Source organism: Pteropus vampyrus, unplaced genomic scaffold, assembly GCF_000151845.1.
Source record: "Pteropus vampyrus isolate Shadow unplaced genomic scaffold, Pvam_2.0 Scaffold379, whole genome shotgun sequence".
Classification (NCBI taxonomy): Eukaryota; Metazoa; Chordata; class Mammalia; order Chiroptera; family Pteropodidae; genus Pteropus; species Pteropus vampyrus.
Window position 1 is genome coordinate 1,195,569 of NW_011889160.1, and position 18,912 is coordinate 1,214,480.

At 54.5% G+C, this 18,912-nt stretch overlaps 1 protein-coding gene across 1 annotated transcript in view; it reads left to right on the forward strand.

Annotated features, from left to right (window-relative positions):
• Positions 1-6,066: 6,066 nt before the first annotated feature.
• CNGB1 (cyclic nucleotide gated channel beta 1) overlaps positions 6,067-18,912 on the forward strand; it is a gene marked incomplete at its 3' end in the record, with an annotated part of 50,708 nt that continues 37,862 nt past the window's right edge. The window contains exons 1-12 of the mRNA XM_011379970.1: positions 6,067-6,243; positions 6,906-6,963; positions 7,263-7,335; positions 8,093-8,183; positions 8,289-8,331; positions 8,518-8,554; positions 9,805-9,880; positions 10,143-10,185; positions 10,581-10,740; positions 11,550-11,625; positions 12,829-12,865; positions 18,416-18,578. Of these exons, the coding sequence (XP_011378272.1) occupies positions 6,067-6,243; positions 6,906-6,963; positions 7,263-7,335; positions 8,093-8,183; positions 8,289-8,331; positions 8,518-8,554; positions 9,805-9,880; positions 10,143-10,185; positions 10,581-10,740; positions 11,550-11,625; positions 12,829-12,865; positions 18,416-18,578 (1,034 nt within the window). The remainder of the gene's footprint in view (positions 6,244-6,905; positions 6,964-7,262; positions 7,336-8,092; positions 8,184-8,288; positions 8,332-8,517; positions 8,555-9,804; positions 9,881-10,142; positions 10,186-10,580; positions 10,741-11,549; positions 11,626-12,828; positions 12,866-18,415; positions 18,579-18,912) is intronic.

The following is an 18,912-nucleotide window of genomic DNA, read 5'->3' on the forward strand; positions in this document are numbered from 1 at the left end:
GGACAGGGAGCCTTGGCAGTGGCCATGCCAGGGCTGGCCAGAGCAGGCTGTGTGACCCTAGACTAGTTACTGTCTCTCTCTGGGCCTCAAGGCTCCCATCTGTGTTACGCCAGGATCCTAGGCCCTGCTATGAGGTGGTGTCTGTGAGCCGGTAGGGCTCTCCCTCACCACCTGCAAACTTCAGGGAAGAGGGCACTGCCCTGCCCGCCAGCCCTTGGGGCTACAGCGGCAGAGATTAGCCATGGCCAGTATCCAGGGTCAGCATAAGGAGATCAGGGAGAGTGGTGGCCTCAGCAGGACAGGGATTAGCAGGTGATACATCATCCCCAGCCCCCTGTGGGCCCGCAGCCTCCATCCCTCCTTCCCAGGAAAGGAAGGTCACGAGTGCCTAAGCCCAGCACCCCAAAGCCCAGGGGAATACCCACCACTCTGGTCACAACCATTGGAAACGGACCCCCCAGGTGAGGAAACCCTGGGAGGACCTAGCCCGTTCTCATTTATTGGCACATGCTTTGCATACACCTGCCCAGGAACCGAGCTCGTAAGATTATGTAGGATTTGGCTCCCTATGGTGCTCCATGCAGCCCCGAAGCAGCAGCCCCAAGTCCAGCGCGTCTTGGAAAACCTTCCTAGAGTTGACTCCATGCAGCACCCCAAATTCATTTTTTAAACTCTTTCAAAGTTATAAAATATAACAAAATACAGAAAAAGTATAAATAAGCAATGTAACCAATAATTTATAAAGCGAGACCCCGTGTAACTACCATGCAAGTCAAGACATGGGGTGCCACTTTGCAGAAACAGTTTAGCAGTTTCTTTAAAAGAGAAATATAAATTCACCATATGACCCAGCAATTCTACCTCGAGGAATCTCCCCAAGAGAAATGCAACTGTATGTCCGCAAAAAGACTGGAACGCAAATGTTCACATTATTTATTATAGCCCCAAAGTTGAAAGCACCCAAGTGTCCACTGACAAGTGAACAGACAGACAGACTATGGTGTATCTGGAGCATGGAATACTCTTGGGAATGCCAAAGAAATGAGGAACTGATATATGCTACAGAGTGGGTGATTATGCTAAGTGAAAGAAATCAGACACAAAAACACTTCACATATTGTATGATGAACTTATTTAAAATATCCACAAAAGGCAAATCCTTGGAGACAGAAGGCAGATTAGTGGTTGCCAGGGGCTGAGGGTGGGAATGGGGAGTGACTGTCATCAAGCCCGAGGGAGCTTGTTGGGGTGATGGGTGTTGGAACCATTCTAAAACTAGATGGTGCTAGTTGCTTAGCTAAGGCAATTTACTAAAAATCACTGGATGTTGGCTTAAAACGGGTGTATTTTGTGGCATATAAATTATACCTCGATAAAGTTGTTTTTAAAAATAGATACTGGCTAATGAAACCAAGAAGCAGGGCCCTGCCAGCCCCTAGAAGCTTCCACGTACCCCTTCCCAGGCACAACCCCCAACACTCTGCAAGAGGTAACTGCTTGCCTGCTTCATAGCATAACCGCTGCTTTTCTTTATAGTTTTACCACCTGTGTTTACAGCCGTAGACAAGGCAGGCTAATCTGGCTAATTTTGAACTTTTGTATGCATATACATACACATGCGAGTCATCCAGACTGGGCGGGGCTGAGCTTTGTACCTTTTCCTCATTCTGCACCCCGTTACTCTTCACCCGGGCCCATCTGAATTTGCCCGCTCCCCAGGGGCTCCGCTGCCTCCAGGTTGCCCAGTCCAAGGGGCACATGTCCAGCCTCCGCTCACGCCGCTCACACAGTGGTCCCACATGGCCACTCCCCCTCAGCACACTCACCCCTCTTGGCTTACAGCACACCCCGCTTCCTGCTTCTCTTCGCCCCTCACTAGCGGCTACTTCAGACTCCTATCCTATCTCCTCCTCCTTTTCCCAACCTCAAAGTGTGCCAGAGAGTCCAGGGGCCATCTTTGGTCCTCTTCCTTCCTTTACGATGGATTCCCTGGCTGGTCTCCATCAGTCCTACGGCCTAAGCATCATCTACGAGCTGAGCTGATGCCTCCAACATTTCTATATCTAGTCCACCTCTCCCTAAGCTCCAGACACACACGCACATGCGCACGCACACACACATGCATGCACTCACATGCACTCACACACACACCCCCCTCACCACCTACTGCACATTGCCACTTGGATGTCTCTCAGACATCTTAACAAAATAGAGTTTGTGATTTCCCCCCTAAACTCTTCTTCACACCCCAGGTCCAGGCTTCCCCTTTTTGGTAAATGACACCACCTGCCCCCCAGTTGCCCAGGCTGAGTCCCCTCAACACCTCCCTTTTCCTTCCCCTCCCCTTTCTCTCTGGCTCCACTGCTACCTGCCTGGTCCAAGTCCCGTCATTTCTACACCGGTCTCTGTCAAGCCAGAGGAAGGGTGGCTATCACTGATGACCTAGGCCATCACTTGCAGGCCCAGGCGCAGCCAGGGGCCTGGCTAGAGGTGCTATGGAGAGGAGCCCTGACCCCCTGCAGCCTGGTATATTTACAGAGGAGGGACAGGAGCCTCATTGAGCTTCGCCATTGGTGTCGAGTCTTTCTGGAAGAAAGAATGTTCTCCCACACCAGCTGCCTTGCGGGGCTGCATCTCAGAAGTCTGGTCTAGGAAGGAGCCCGGGGGTCATCCAGTCACAAATTGAATTGTGCCTCTGCAGCCTCCTGACCAGTATTCTGCTCCCACACCTGCCCACTACACAACAGCCGCACAGACCATGTTCGGCTGCTACTCAAAACCATTGTGGGCCTCCACAGTCCGTCATCTGAAACCGATCTTCTTGCATGGCTTCCTGGCCTATGTGATCTGTCCTGGCCTTCCTCTGGACATCTCCCACCACTCTCCCCTCCCCCCGGCCTCCTCTCTGTTCCTCAGGTGCCTCTGAGCTCATTCCAGCCTCAGGACCTTTACCTGTGCAGTGTCCTCTACCTGGAACATTGTTCACTCAGATCTTGCTTTTCATGTCTCAGCTCAAATAACCACCTCTTTGGAGAGACCTGACTAGTCCCTGCTTTCCACCGCTACACACATGTCTCTGTCCCATCTGTTTCTTTCATAGAACCCAGCATAATTTGCAATATTTCTTTATTCATCTTTAACCTGTTTTATTTCTGCCTCCTCCGTTGAACGGAAGCTCCGTGAGAGCAGGTCCCATGCCTGCCTTGCTCACTGTGCTGCCAGACACATAGGGAGAGCTCAAGAAATGTTGTGGATGATCAAGTCAGTTTCCGGCCCCTTCACTGAACATCCCTCTACCCCACTCCCCACCCAGCTCCTGTCAGCTCGCTGAGCCCCTCTTCACCGGACCTCAGTTCCCCTTGTCCTTTCTCTCTAGATCTCTGTGTCCTTTCTGGGGGCCAGCTCACATGCAGTCAGTCATCTGTGAGTCCTTGGATCCCTCTTAAAGGCCCAGCCCTGGGACCACAGCCATTCTGGCAAGGGCTGCCGAGGCCTCACCCAGCTGCAGAAGACCCTGGACCAGAGAGAATCTGTCTGAGTCCTGGAGCTGTGGCCGGAGAGCTGGGGGGTGGCTCCTGCCACTGTCACTGACAGTTTACATGACCCTGCCACCTTGAGGAGTCTCCCAGAACCACATGGGGCTCCAAGCTGTCATTGTCCCACCAGCCACTCTACGACTTGGCTAAGGCAGGTGGGGAGCCGGGCCCCTCGTACCTGGGCAGATCCCCTAACAACTCGTGGTGCCCCAAACCTGGGCTACCCGGGGCTCTTTCTCTGGGGGCCCTGGGGAGTTGTCGTTGGCTCCCTAGGCATCGACCTCCTCTCTTCCACCGCCACCTCCCACCCCTGTTTGGCACCTGCTAATCCTTTGCACACGGCCCTGTCTGGTGCAGGCAATTAATCCCCAGTGTTTGAGAGGCCACAGCTGCTAGTGGGAGGGAGCAGGCACTTTCTGGCTGGTGGTCGGCATCTGAGCAGGTAACTCAGGATAAGGTGGCGGCTCGGTGGGATTGCTGACGGGATCCCCATGTTCTTCTAGCAAGGTGTTAAGACTTAGAGAAACAGGCCAGGCTGGGAAACCTGAGGCTTCCTTCTCCTACGCTTCTGGTGGGGCTCAAACCTTAGCGTGCCTCAGAATCTTCAGGAGCATCTTGTAGAAATGCAGATTCTAGGTCCTTCAGAGGCTTTAGAGGGACCTAGGAATCTGTGTTTTTACCAGCTCCCCAGAAGATTCTGAAAGGCTGGTAGTCCAGGCACCACCGTTGTCCTGGGCTACCTCTCTCAGGTCCTCCTTCCTACCTGAGCCACCCTCATCAAAGCAGAGTTGGCAGGGACATGGCCGAAAGGTGGGAGGGATTTGCAAAAGTTTCCATTGGGCTGAGTCTGGAGGAAGAAGACAATTCGGGAGTGAAGAAAGCTTCCCTAGTCATTTCCAGAAGGTTCAGAAACAGGAGCCAGAATTGCTGCCTGCCGCGAGAGGGTTTGCAGGACTGGCTCACAGAAGAAGCGATGCCAGTACCGTCGGGCGTAGATGTGGGACATCTGGAGACAGGCAGACCTGAGTATAAACTCGGCTTGGCCACGTACTGGCTGCGTTCCTTTCGTTTAGTCTACTGACCTCTCTGTGCCTCCATTTCCTTTGCTGTAAAGAGGTGATGAAAACACTCATTTTTACTGGGACTGGGCCAAAGGTGGTGAGAACGAGGATGAGGTGGAGAGCACTTCGCTCACTTTTGGCTTGTGGGGCTGCTGGTTCCGCCATCTTAAACTAATGTGACCTGGGGCTCTACCGACCTTGGTAATCCCTGCATCTACACCTCGACTCGGCAGGGAAATGGAAGACCAGAGTGCTCACGTCTGGCCCATGTTTACCGTTTTGGAGACTGAGCCACAACTCTGTCCCCACCACACCTCTCATATGAGGTGCTGGGCTCCCGAGGCCGGAGTAGAGAGCAGAGCTGTGAGTAAGGCAGCCAGCAGGACCAGGGGCTTGGGGGAGCTGGGTGCTGGGGCCCCAGGGATCCTGGGCCCTGTGCCTGCCCTTTTCAGCCTGGGGCCAGGGTTCCTGGTAGAGGAGGGACAGAAAAGCCCTGTGCCAACGTCTCAGCTGCCCATGGCTGGGGCTTGGGGTCACACCACGTTAGTTAGTGCTCCACAAGGGACTTCTCAGGCCTGGGAGTCTGCATACACTGAGCTGTGTGGAGTCTGCTGGGCCAGGCCATCCTGCAGGGATCTAGCCATGAGGGCAGGGGCTCCAAGTTCCCCGAACATAAATGATACCAGAAATTGAACCCATATAAGATAGGGCTGAAACGCTACCGTCAACCATTAAAAAGGGGTTAAACTGTCACTGTCTCTTAAAAATATTTAAATCATGAAAGTAGGTTAATTTGGTCTATTAAACAAAATAGATTTTCCATTTATATATTATAACGTATTTTTTTAAATCTATAATGGGATTATACTGAACATAAATGCCAATATTCACAGTAAGTGTTTTTGCTTGACACCAAATAACGGTCGCAGCCAACATTCGTGAAGCTCTCAGTGTGTGCCAGCCACTGTTCTTCATCCTCTCAGTCACCCCCACAAGGTAGGTATTATAAACACACCATTGTACAGGCAAGCAAACCGAGGCACCGAGAGTTTAACTGATCTATTCATGACTAGAGTCCAGAGCATGGACGTCTCTTTCTGTTAGTTCAGATAGATCTGCTTTTTAAAATGGCTCCATATATTCCATTGTTGGATGTATTGTAATTTGTTTAATACCTGCCCCTCTTACAGGTGAGCATTTAGGCGCTTTCTGATAACCGGTCTCCCACTGATGGGTATTTGGATGTTTTCCGCATTTTACTTTAGCACTGTTGTGACCAACCTCTTTTTACACATGTGTGTGTGGGCTTGAGTATTTCTATAAGGCGAATACCTGGAGATATAATTGCAAAATATTTTCAAACATGAGAGGAAAAGAAAACATGTAACTCACAAAAGTGGCCCCTGATGGTGAGAGCAACTGTGAGCACTCTGAGAGGCCTAAGGACTCTGTCCCCTGCAGGTGTCAGGATGTTGGGCTGGGTCCAGAGGGTGCTGCCTCAGCCCCCAGGGACTCCTCAGAAGACCAAGATGGAGGAGGAGGAGAGGACAGAACCAGAGCCAGAGCCTGCACTGGTGATGCAGCTGGAACCAGAGCCAGAGCCTGAAATAGCACCGCAGGAGGCTGAGCTAGAGGATGAGTCCCCGGTAAGAAGTGGAGGGTAAGGAAGGGCAGGCTGGCTTTGCTGTCAGGGAATTCCCAGCGGAGGGAAGCTGCCCCCATGGACCATCCACAGCAGAGAAAGTTGGAACCAGAAGGGAACATGGAGGTCACCTGGCTCTGTAACAGACGGGAGAGTAAATATTTTAGGCTTTGTGGGTCATGCCATCTCTGCTAATTACTCAACTCCGCCATTGTCATGTGAAAACAGCCATAGACGATATGTCAATGAATGAGCATGGCTGTGTCCCAATAAAGCTTTATTTATAAAAATGAGCAGCAGGCTGGATTTGGCCTACGGGCCATTGTTTGCCAACCTCTAGAGTTTAGAACAGAGCTACTCGAAGAAGTAACGAGTCCATGAACTAACTGTTTATTAGTCCACGATGAGATTAGGAGCTCGCTAGAATGTAAAGATACTATATAACTAAACACACTGCTTAGTTCAGTTGGTATTTGTTTTGCAGTCAGACTTTTAGTGTGTTGATAGACATTCTGGTGTAAACTGCTTATTCCCTGTGGACCAGTAAGTTTGAAGACGGACACTGGTCCACCCACCAGCCTTTGAGCAGCACTGCTCTAGAATTTTCCTTTGAGCACATCGGCTGGTCTCTCTGAGGGCTTATGTGGTCCTGTTTGAACCCACCAGCCACCCGAGGAGCCATTCGAAGGGGAGGAAGTAGCTGAGACTGCTCGAAGCCCTCAGGGTGAGTGCGGGAAACCCAGGCTGGCAGGCCGGGCGGTGGGAGCGGCCATGTCTTCCCCCTCAGAGCCTTGCAGAGGAACGAGGAGGCTGGCATGCCCCTTTTACAGATGGAGAAACGGAGGCTCAGAAAAGCTAAGGGGGGGGCTCCTGGGGACTTTTTAGCTGAGCTGAGTTGGAACCCCAGCCTTCTTACCCCCTCAGGGTTCTCCCCTCTCCCCTGCCTCTGACTTGACCTCCTCACAGGGTAGAAATGGGCCTCTGAGAGGCTCCAGATCTAAAGTGTGAGAGACTCTTTTCCAGACACCCAGAAGGCTACCCCTACTTCGCCCACATCCGTCCAGTCCCAGGTTGCTGTGGTTCCCGAAGTGAACAGGTACCATGCTACCCACCCTTCTCCTTAGGGCCAGCCCCTCCCCCAAGCTAGGGAGCCACTGGGGGATGGGGTCTGGCACTGCTCCCAGGTCCACAGTCATTCCTAGGCAAAGGCTGGAACCTTTTTAGGAGCTGGCTGGAAGGGGCCTCAGGCAGTGAGTGGGAGCCTCCTGGCCAAATGGGCAATGAGACCCAGAGAAACAGAGGTAGGGCCAGAGGTTTCCCAGTGCGTGGGGGAAATGCAGCTCCACTGGTTTTCCCATGAAGCCAGAAATCCAGACTTTTACACAAAATCTCCCAGTTGGCTCAAATATTTTGAGACCATTGGTGCTGTGTGTGCTGGGCTGGCCTCAGGCAGTGAGCCTGTGACCCTCATATTTAAGTGGACCAGCTTCAGCCACAAGGAGTGCCCCACGGGAAACCCTTAGCCTTGCTGGGGCATAGGCTGTGTGCCAAAGGCAGGACGGGGACCCCTGGAGCCAGGATGATGAAGAGAACTGACTACTCCCACTGAGCATCTGATAGGGTGGGCTCGGGATGGCACTGGGCATGCCTGACTCACCAAGGGTTGGTGTCCTCCACTTTCCAGAGAGGGACGCTAGGTTGTGGGGGCGGTGGGGGGGAGGAGACGTGTCTGAAGTCTCACAGTGGGGGAGATAGAGGTTTGAAGATAGGGTTCTGTGGCTGTGGGCTGCTATCCCGACCGAGTTGAGGCTGGGGAGGCTGAGGGTGGGCTGGCACCTCTGTCCCCTCTGCAGCCCCAGTGGCTGGGTGCTGACTTGGCTCAAGAAGGGTATGGAGAAGGTCGTCCCACAGCCTGTTCGTAGTGGCCTGGAGGGCCCTGCTCAGGTACTGCAGGGGCTGGGAGCTGAGGGTCGGTGGGGAAGGGGTGGTGGGAGGTCAGCACCTGGGCTTTCTGCCCATGTCTGTCCGTCTGTCTGTCTCTCTCAGCAGGCAGGGGCAGAGATTCTTGGGCACTGCAGCCCTGGGGACTCAGGTACGTCCAGGAGGCAGGATGCATATACAGGGCTAGGGCTGAGGAGGGGTGGGGTTGGGCCGCACCCTGTCCCTGGGGAGACTTCCCATCTGACTGGCCCCAGGGTTCAAACGTGATTTTGAGTTGGGGTGACTAAGAGGCTCTGGGCGGGCCTCTCGCTGCTCACCACCTTTCTTTCTTCGGCAGATGGACCCAATGAGGCCCTAAGGGCGCAGGACACTGGGTGAGTCCCCGTCCCCGAGCACTGGTTTGGGAGGCCCTGAGCCTCATCTTCAGTGTGTGGGGTGGGGGGCAGTGTTCAGAGTCCAAGCCTCGTGTTTGAGAGCAGGATCCTCTACCACCTCAGTGTGTGACCTTGAACATGCCTTTCGTCTCTCTGTACCTCACTTTTCCCATATACACAATGGAGATGATGGGCCTCGTGTTACCCATGGTTTGTTGTGTTGATTACTGGGGGATCCCCAGGTAGGGGCCACCTCCTGAGGACGGGAGGAGGCATGGATGGGCTCCTCACAGATGGGTGGGTGCCATGTGGAGCCCAGAGGCAGGGCCTAGGCCACCATGGGGGACATTGGGATGTCCCAGTTAGCCTCACAGTTGGTAAGAGCATCAAACTGCTCAGAGCTGACTAAAGCGGGTGGCAGCTATGTGAGCACTATGGCAAATGGGAGAGCCTGTGTTCTTCTCCGGGGAGGGGCCCTGCTCAGCTCCAGTTTTCTCTGCCCTGCGGGAGTGTGGGTTCTAGATCCTCCAGTTTTTAAAGAGATACTAGACATTTAGGTTTTTATGTCAAATCCTTAGTTTTAAATGATGCCAAGCAATTGAAAGTTTTCAGAACACTGTGGGCTTCCCAAATAAGCCCGAAGCCTCCAGTTTGCAATCTCTCCTAGAAATCCAGAGTCGTGCATTCATCTCCATTCATCCCACTCATTCATTCCTTCCCTTATTCATTCTTCAGACAGTAGGGTGCTCAAGCTCAGGGGCTTTTGTCAGTAACTCCTAAACCCTGTGCCCAGCACAACACAGAACCTAATGTTGGCCCCAGCACAGTGACATAATTTGTGGGGCCCAGTGCAGAGTTTAAGACCGTAACAACAGAGCATTAAAAAACGGGCCCTTCTAACAGTGGGGCCCTATCTGACTGCACTGCTCACGTCCCCATGAAACTAGACCTGTCGGTCCCAGTCACAGGGAGCCCCGCTGCTACATTCAGGTCCCTAAGCAGTGCCCGCCCCTCACCCGCTGTCCAGGAGGCCCACACTGGGCCTGTTGTTCCCGAGCCTGGTCTGAGGTTGGTGGGAGTTCCTTCATCACCTAAGACCCCCCGAAGACTATCCAGCACAAGAACCCCATTGTGCCGAGGGAGAGAGTGTGAGAAAGGGCCGGTCAAGGCCTGGGACCCCAGCAGGCAGTCAGAACAGTGTGGCTGGCCACTCCTTCGGGCCACTCTACTGACCACCAGCCCCTCTGCAGGCCTGGGCCCAGGCTGCTCCGGTGGTTTGAGCAGAATCTGGAGAAAGTGCTGCCTCAGCCTCCAAAAACCTCCCAGGTAAGTGGAGGAAAAGGGAGAGCCAGAAACTGACCCTTTCTGGGGTCCCAGGAAGGGCCTGTCTACTCTAATGGTCTATCCCCACCCCATTCCTGGAACCCACAGAGGGGGTGCTCCCTTCCCTGGAAGGTCCCCGATGGGAAGAGTGACTGCAAGAGAGACAGGGGGTTCGGAGGAAGGACGAGACAGGGCACAGCTGGCCAGGGGAGACATATACAGGGCTTGCTTTGCTCCATGCCCTCACTCCTTGTTTACGATCCAGGGCTCCAGAGATGAACCTGCTGCAGATGATGCCTTGGGCCCAGGTATAGAGAGGGGACCCAGGAAGGGGCTGTCTGGGCTGGGGGTACAACTGGAACCTGGGGGATCCCAGGGAAGGACCTTAGCACTCACTCGGGCTATGGAGGGGTTCAAGGCTTGCTAGGAGCCAGCTATTGGGTGTGGGGGGGTGGGGATTTAGAACTCCCTCCCAGTCCAGGCCGCGAGGCCAATGACCTGGGATAGCCTTATGAGGCCTTAGACAGTCCCTTCCCCACCCTGGGCCTCAGTTCTGTGTCTGTCTGGTGATAGGAGTAGTTGGGTGGTCCCAAGGGGCTCCCTACTCAGTCATAGTGGCCCCTTAATTCTGGCCCCCTGTGTCCTTGACGGGTCACATGGAGCCCTGCCATGTCATCTAGTCTCCCGCTCCCTTGCCACTTAGAGCCCCCAGCACCCCACTTGGAAACGGAGCCTGTGCTACAGGCCCTGGAGAGCCCCACCCTGCCCACTCCCGGGCCCCCAGAGCCTGAGGAAGAGCTGACCCCAGAGCACCAGCCTGGCACCCCGGATTCCCCCTTGCCACCTCCCGGAGACCCTGCCAGGTGAGCCCCCCTAAATGCCACACCTCCCACGGGAAGCAAGATCAGTGCCTCACCCCAGCCGAACACCCAACATTCACCAAACTGGTTTTTTAAAGTATAAAAGTAACACATGCCCCTGGGAGAAAATTCAAAGGGGTTTCCAAGGCCCCTTCCCAGGGCAATCGCATCAGCAGCTTCTCTTCCTTTCCCGTATTTTCTAGGCACAAACAAACTTGCGAGTACAGGTCACACCCATCTGACAGTAGCAAATCATATATTCTCTTCTGCATCTTGCTTTTTTTCTCCTAAAAATGTATCTTCGAGGTGGTTTTATACATTCAGGTCTGCAGCTGGGTGGTACTCCGTTATATGGACATACCAGCTTTTACGTAACCACGCAGTAGACGTTTAGCTTTGTTTCCACTCTTTGCTGCAAGCAATGGCCTTGTACAGGCATCATTTCACTCTCATGCAAGTAAATCTATAGGATAAATCAGAGGCAATGGAGTTGCTGGGCTAAAGGACACATGCATTTAAAATCGGTGTAGGGACTGCCACATGGTCCTACCTGGCCGTGTGTGAGGGGCCTGAATGCACCTCTGGGGGTGGGGTGGAGGTTGGCGGGGCCTGAGCTGCCTGCTGGGGTCTGAGCAGTAGACGGACACCTGCCTGGGAGGGACAGGGAGGGGAACGATGGTCTTTGTCTGGGTTCTCATCTGCCTCTGGCAGGCTCGATGTCTGTTTTGTAGGGGGTGGTGGGGGGCATGGAGAGGGGATCTGCCGCTGGTCTCACTTTCCCACGTGACATGATCACTCTCTCCCACCCACAGGTTGATGGCATGGCTCCTGCACAGGCTGGAGCGGGCCCTGCCACAGCCGGTGCTCCGTGGGAAGGCTGGGGAGCAGGTGGGTGCTGAGTTGGGAGAGCGGGGACCCTGGATGGTGGCAGGAGGGGTCTTGGGAACTCAGGCAAGGGTAAGATGGTTGCCCTGTGTCCCTGGGGTGGCAGTCGTACAGAAGGAAGAGGGAGCCTGCAGCGGGAACCCAGCCCACCCAGCCTGCCTGTTTGCACAGCTCACACACTCTCTGAGGCACTGTGGCCACAGACTGAAAGGGCTGGCCCGGCCCTGCCTGTCAGGAGGTCACGGTTGGTCGGGGAAGTGCTTCCATGGTGGGGAGTGGAGAGGATGTGGGGTGCAGAGGAGGAGCCTTCCAGGAGCATCAGGGAAGGCTTCCCAGTGGAGGTGGCCTGCAGGCTGAGACTTAAAGGAGGAACAGGAAATGGGTGGGTGAAAGTGAAGGCAGGTGGTTTGGAAAGGGCCCTTCAGGCAGAGGATCGGCATGTATAAAGGCCCAGAGACAAGAGAGGACTGGAATGTTCTGGGAAGAAGTGGGGCTCCAAGAAAGCCAGTGGCTCTGTGTGCATTCCTGACAGCCTAGGGCTCCCGCATACCCGTGTCACCTCTTCCCCTCCCTCTCCAAGAACCTGGCCTTTGGCCCTTCTCTCTTGGGGACGATTAGACATCTTCATAGGAGCACCTCATGGGAGGCGGGAGGCCCGGATCCTAGTCCTGCTGCAGTAGGAGGTGGACAGGGAGCCTCAGGGCCCCCTCCCCTGTAGGCCGAGCCCTCGGGCCCTGTGTTCATGTAGCCTCTGTGGGTGGCGGCGAAAGCTCAGCTTTGGAGTTTTCCAAGAGGAGGAAAGGGGGGCCTGGTGGCAGCAACGGTTAGTCAGTGGAGGTGCCCTCACAGGGAGGAGGGGCCCCGAGGATGGAGTTGGGGCAGAGATGGTGTGGTGCCGGCAAAGGAGAGACCTCCGTGCACATGGAACTTTGCAACAGCCTTGCGGGGGAGGGCGGGAGGAGGTTTTTCATGCACAGAGAACTGAAGAGAGGACATTCCAGATGGGGGGCCCAGCCTGGGCAGGGAGCCGAGGTGGGACCAAGTGTGATCCTGGTAGGGAGAGACTGGAGCCCGACGCCAGGGGACCTCCTGTGGGTGTCCCCGCAGGGGAGGAGGAAAACCTTCCTGCTCCTAATGTGCTGGGAGGGGTAGTAGAGAGAGCAATGAGGAGGCCACAGCAGTTTTTTCCCCTTCCTCCCCATGCAGGAGCCTGATTCCCCTGTGACATGTGACGTGCAGACCAGTAAGTGACATGTCAGTGGGTCCTCGTGTCTGTTTCTGGGAGGGGTGCTCGGTGTGAGCGTGCGTGGGTGGTGCCTGGCCAGGCCCGGATGTGCTCAGGAGGCACAGTCAGGGTCTCTTGTGCTCTGTAGGCACCACCTCAGGTCAGCCTGGCCAGGTAGCCAGAGCGTGGCCCAGAGCCAGGTGGTGGCCGGAGGCCCCGTTAGGGGCTGGGGAGATGGAGGAAGGACCTGGCCTGCCTTCCCACTTCCATTGAGAGAAGCCATTTTTGGGGCCAAGTCAGTGGGCCCCCTTTCCTACTGGGAACACCCAGAGAGAGCTCCCCACTGCTCCCTGGCAGCTGAGCCAGTGAGTTTGGTTAAGCAGAGTCCCCAGTTGGGGGGTGAGGAGAGGGAGACGGGGTCTTCCTGGGAGAACTGGACCCCATAGACTCCAGCTCCCTTCAGTTGAGAAGGCATCTCCTTACTGTAGCTGGGTTGGGGAGGTGCATGTTGCCTTTCATCCAACTGCACAGGGACTGGGGGGCAGACTGAGGCCAGGAGGGGTGGGCTAGGGCTCAAAATCTGCTCTTCGGTCATTTCATGGCCTCTGGAAAGGCATGCAGTAGACAGGGCATCCAACCATCCATCCGTCCATCCACCCATCCAACCTCCGACCCACCCACCCATTCATCCATCCATCATCCATCCATCCATCTGTCCATCCATCCATCTGTCCACCCACAAATGATCATGGAGGGCCTGCTATGTGCCAGGCCTGTGATGAGTGCCAGAGGTGAGCAAAACAGAGTTCAGGGGCTGTAAGTGGTGGCCTTATTTCACCATGGACAGGCCCCAGGACCATGGTCCTTGCCATGTCTGCAAGGCTGCATCCAACCCCAGCCCCACTCGGCCAATGGTGATTGTTACGAGCACTTTGAGACTGGGGCCCAGACAGGTCAGCTGACCGGAGCTCCGGTCTGACGGGTGATGGCGTTTGTATAATTGTAATGACATTGTGAAGGGACAGCCTCAGAGCAGGGCTCGCTCAGTCTCCTGGAGCTCACAGCCACCTTGGAGGGTACATAATAGGGATCCCCCCATAGCTGTTGGGGCAGGCAGAGGGGCAGAGACATGCCCAAGGTCATAAAGCAAGTTCTCATAGAGTAGAGACTAGAGTCCGCCTGGCCTGGTAGCAGTTGCTCAGTCGGGCTGTGTTAACTGAATGAAAAAAAGTTCCCTGGAACAGAGAGCCCCCAGGAGCCACTGAGAGCTCCGAGGACACAGCCCCGGGCCCCTCTTGTCCTCCTCTCCTCACCTCTGGAAGGAGGTGGGATTCAGCCAGCTGTAGACGGAACCTCCCTGTGTGCAGGAGCGTGGGAGCCGGGGGTGGATGCTGGGGCAGCCATGGGGCGACCCGATGCCAGGGCCGGAGACCGGCATTAGTTTCCTGAGCCTGCTGTAACAAGAGACCACAGACTGGGTGCCTTCAGACGGCAGAAACGGATTCTCTCACAGTTCAGGAGGCCAGAAGTCCCAAATCCAAGTGCTGGCAGGGTTGGTTCCTCCTGGGGCTCTGAAGAATAAACTGTCCCTGCCTCTCTCCTGGCTGTGCGGTTCCTTGGTGTCCCTGGGCTTCTAGCTGTGCCCCGGTCTCCACCTTCCCCTCTGTGTCTGTCACATACCCCTCCCCTTTCATCCTGAGACCCTTAACTAATGATGTCTGCAAAGACCCTCCTTCCAAACAAGGTCACATTCATAGGTAACAGGGGTTAGGACTTGGATTATGTTTTGCGGGGGCACTATTCAACACGTGACACAGGGTGACCCCGAGAGGCTGGAGGATGAGTGCCCCCTCTTTCTCCCTGCTCCTTCCCCCAGCCTCCCCATCCTCCACTCACTCAGGCACTCGCTCATTCGCTCCCTCCGCCTGTCCACCAGCCACACACCCTCTGTCTTCTCCTCTGTTTCAGGGCCGGCAGCAGCTGGAGGCCTCTGAAACAAGGGAGAAGGGAGCCTGGGAGAGCACAGATGGACAGACGGACGGATAGATGGAAGGAGAGAAGGGTGTCCTGAAGAGAAGACCTGTTGGGGGAAAGGGGTGGCCATCGACTCCCCACCCTCCTTGGACAGTGACGCCTGCCCTTCCCCATGCTCCCAGGCAGGGTGCGGTGGAATCGGTCACCTCCGCCAGTCTCAGAGCTGCCGCTCAGGGACCCAGGCCAACCCCTTTCCGCCAGAGCAAGGGGAAGGTCAGCCAAGGGCAGCCTGTGGCATTTAGGCTAGTTAGCGGGAGGACTTCCCACCGGAAGCCTGGGAAAGCCCGTGAAGGATAGTCTTGGAGAGGACACCTGTGCTGTCCTCAGCCTGGAGCCTGCCACACAGTTGGTGGCTCCATGGGACACAGTTTTTCCCAGAAGAGGTTCTTCTTAGGCTTGGCCACATTCCCCACTCCAAGGGTTGGTTGGTGGGCCATCAGTCGACGGCAACAGACACTTTCATTGATATTAAAAAAGCATAAATGAGCACATTGAAGCTGTGATCGCATCTTATTGCTTCAGATAAGGCTAAAATGAATACTTAGGTCTGACAAGTGGGTGGATTGAAAGTGGCCTGTGGTATGGAGGTGGCAGGGAGGAAGCCCTGAGCCAGTGGCCCTGGGTCCCAACTAGCCCACAGATGTCTGTGTTTGGGGCGGGGAGTGATTTAAAAAATTAGAATTAGTTGCCAACATTTAAAAATCAGGTGGCTTTACATAAGAGTCTGGCTTCTCTCAAAAACTGGGAAGATCCAGCTGTACTGGCCCCACACTATACTTGTGAGGACAGTCTGAGCAGCAGCTGCTGCCCTCCCTTCCACCCATATACTCCAACCATCTCCCTGGCAGAGTAGGTCTTTGGGAGTAAAGGAGCAAATGCCTGGAGATAGGAGAGGGAGAATGGCGGGCATTTCAGATAATCTTAAGTTCTTGATGCAGAAGGTAAAACTAGAAAAGTTAGGTATTGATTTTAAGGGGTAGGCTGTGGGCAATGGGGAGCCATGGAAGGTGGTTGAGCAGGGGAGTGACTGCGCAAAGATTACTCTGAGGCTGAGCAAGCATCGGAGGCAGAGAAAGCAATCAAAACAGGGTCCCTCAGTTTCAGGCCCCATCCGAAGTGTCTGGGACCTGGGCCTGCCAGGGAAGATGGAAGCCTGTGCCAGGGCTTGGGCTTTGCCAGCAGCCCGGGATCCGGTCAGGACCTTGGCCTAGAATCCATGACCCTAGCTTCCTGTTCTCTGGTCCTGGAAGCAGGAGCTTCTTCCCCAGATGGGGCTTAGGATCTTCACTGTTGGAGTCAAAGATCCGTTCAGTGGCCCTGAGGAACATTTTAGGCTGGCAGAGAGGATGCTGGCTAGGAGAAGGCAAGCCCACGAGGGACACTGGAGGCAAAGTTTATGTGTTAGAAGGAGCAGTTTGCATGTGAACTTGAGCCCTCACAGTGCTTCATTGGGCCGTCAGTGACCTGAGTACCTGGGGGCCCTGGAAAAGCCAGGGCGGCTGTGAATCAGATGCCCGTGGAGAGGGGCTCACTCGGGGATCTGCGCTGGGACCAGTGTGGCTGAGTGCCCCATGCCTGTCCTTCCTGGCTGGTACCTTGGGCATCATCCTTTTCTCAAAGCCGTAGACTCTTTGGCTGTAAAATGGGGACAGTTTAGGGTGTGCCTCAAAATGCCTATTAGGCCTGGCACAAAGCTGAAAGGAGAAAATGCTTGTAAAACGCTTACTTGCTAAATAGTACCGAAAAAGAAAAAGTTAATGAAAAGCAAAGTGAGAATGTGAGCAAGGGTGCATCAGCTCTTCAGGACGCCAAATGCTGGGCTCATCTAGTGCCCATTCTGGAGAGGCCGCTAGTGCCAGGGAGGCCCTCACGGGGCACGTTTATCACCTGGGATAGCACACCAGGGAAAGAGGCAGGAGTCAGGTGACCTGGCACGCCTCCGACATCCTGTGTGGCCTGCGACAAGTCACTCAGCCTCTCTGAGCCTGCTCTCTGGTCTATAAAATGGGGAAAGTACTATTCTTAACCTTTCATCGCCACGAACGCTAATGAGCTCACAGGCCAGGGGATGTTCTGTCCCCCAAATGTCCCCTGCTATATCAGGCAGAAACTTGGCACTCCAAGTGGTCTCTCTGGGTGGAGATGCCACATCATTGCTGGACGGCAACACAGAATGACACATGTGACGTATTCCATTACTGGATTCAGGGCCATACAGGACCTCCCTGGTCAAAGCCCAGGGCTGCCTGTAGGGCCAGAGGAGCCAGGACCGGCTGTGGGAAAGGTTACTTCAAGATTTATGTGGCATGTTTCCCTGGAGGGCAGGCAGGTGCTCCTCTGGGAGGCAGGATAATATCTATACCTAGAAGCCAGGAGGCAGGAATGAGGGCTGAGGCGACACTTAGAAAGTATTCAGCCCTGTGCCCGGCACGTGGGAAGTGCTCATTAAAGGAAGGTGTTGACCTACGTCTCAGTTTGCTTCTTTGTGAAATGGGGAATAACACAGGGAAAAAAAGAGGGAAAATAAAATGAGGATAACAATTATTCCCCCTTCAAAAGATCGATATGAAGCTAATTGAGTGAATTTACGTAAATCACTTAGCACAGGGCCTGGCACATAGTAAGAGCTCAATAAATGTAACTGCTGTTATTATTATTATTGTTCTATACCATGAACAATAACTTCCAAAGTCATGGGATAAGACTTGAGGCCAATTTCCATTTAAAGTCGCTGTTAGCAATGCACGTTTGGCTTGAGGGCCACCAAGACCCCTGGAGCTTTTTAGAAACACCTGGTTGCAGACAATCTCCCTCTTTCTCTCTTTCTCCTGCCTGGGGGTGCGCTTGGATTCCTGAAACTCTCCTGCACCCACTTCTGCCAAGCTCACAGCCCCACAGTGTTTTCATTGCTGGGGAGCGGGGTACATGGAGAAATGTTGAAAATTGCAGACTCCTCTCTGAAGGTGGGACCACCTCCCCAAGAAAGTTGATCCCCTTAGAGGGTGGAGCCTCTAGGTCCAGGAGGCAGAGAAAGACTCCCACAAGCAGGTGTCGTGATTATGGGCATATAGTATGCTATCGCCAGGGGGCGGCATCTAGAGAGCAGGCAGTGGGTAAGCTCTCTCTGCATTCTTCGAGACATTCTAGCCGCCCTGCACCTGGACGTGGCAGGCGGACACTGAGCCTGGATCTTTTGGCATCACCTGCAATACTGTGGTTAGAAGCATTGTTTCTGCTTCTGCACAAACTCTGAGAAAGAGGCCCCAAGGAGAAACAGACCAATTGTAATGGAAGCTCTGTCTCAAGTGGATAAAGAGAGGGAAACTAAATGGAAGGAGACAGGGTGAATGACTTTGGACTTCACCCCATCACTTTAGCGCTGATCTGGTTGCTAATGGTCCTGCTGAGATTGGTGTCATGTCCACTCCTTGGCTCGGAATTGGCGCACAGCCGGTGACGGCCAAGGCTCCCTATGTGGTCCCTGGGACTCAGAGCCCCAAGCCTGCTCTCCCCTCCACCCTGTGTCCCCTGCAGTCAGCATCCTTCCTGGAGGGCCAGAGGAGCCGGATCTCATCCTGGAGGAGATCGACTCTCACTGGGAGGAGGACGAGCATCGGGACGGCAGCATCAGCCCTCGAGGCCCAGAGGTGGCTCCAGCTTATGAAGAGGAGAATGAGGCCGTGGTGGAGATGCCCAGGTGGGAGCCAGGGAAGGACTTGAACGAATGATTGGAAAGATAACAGGCACGTAGTACAGCATCCCAAGGGCATAAAAGGGCAGAGAGTGTGAACCGAGCCTGCCTCCCTGCTCCCCTAGACCCCCATTCTTCTCTCCATGGGCACAGCAGCTGCCAGGATTTTCTGCGCCATTCCAGGGACCGTCTGAGCATAAACAAGCATGAAATCCCCTCTTTTTTTTTTTTGCACAAAAGATGGCGTATCACATGCACCTACCTATACCCACCTTGCTATATATTCATTCAGCAATATACTTTGAGGTTTTTCCACCTTCGGCACATCGAGATTGTCTGC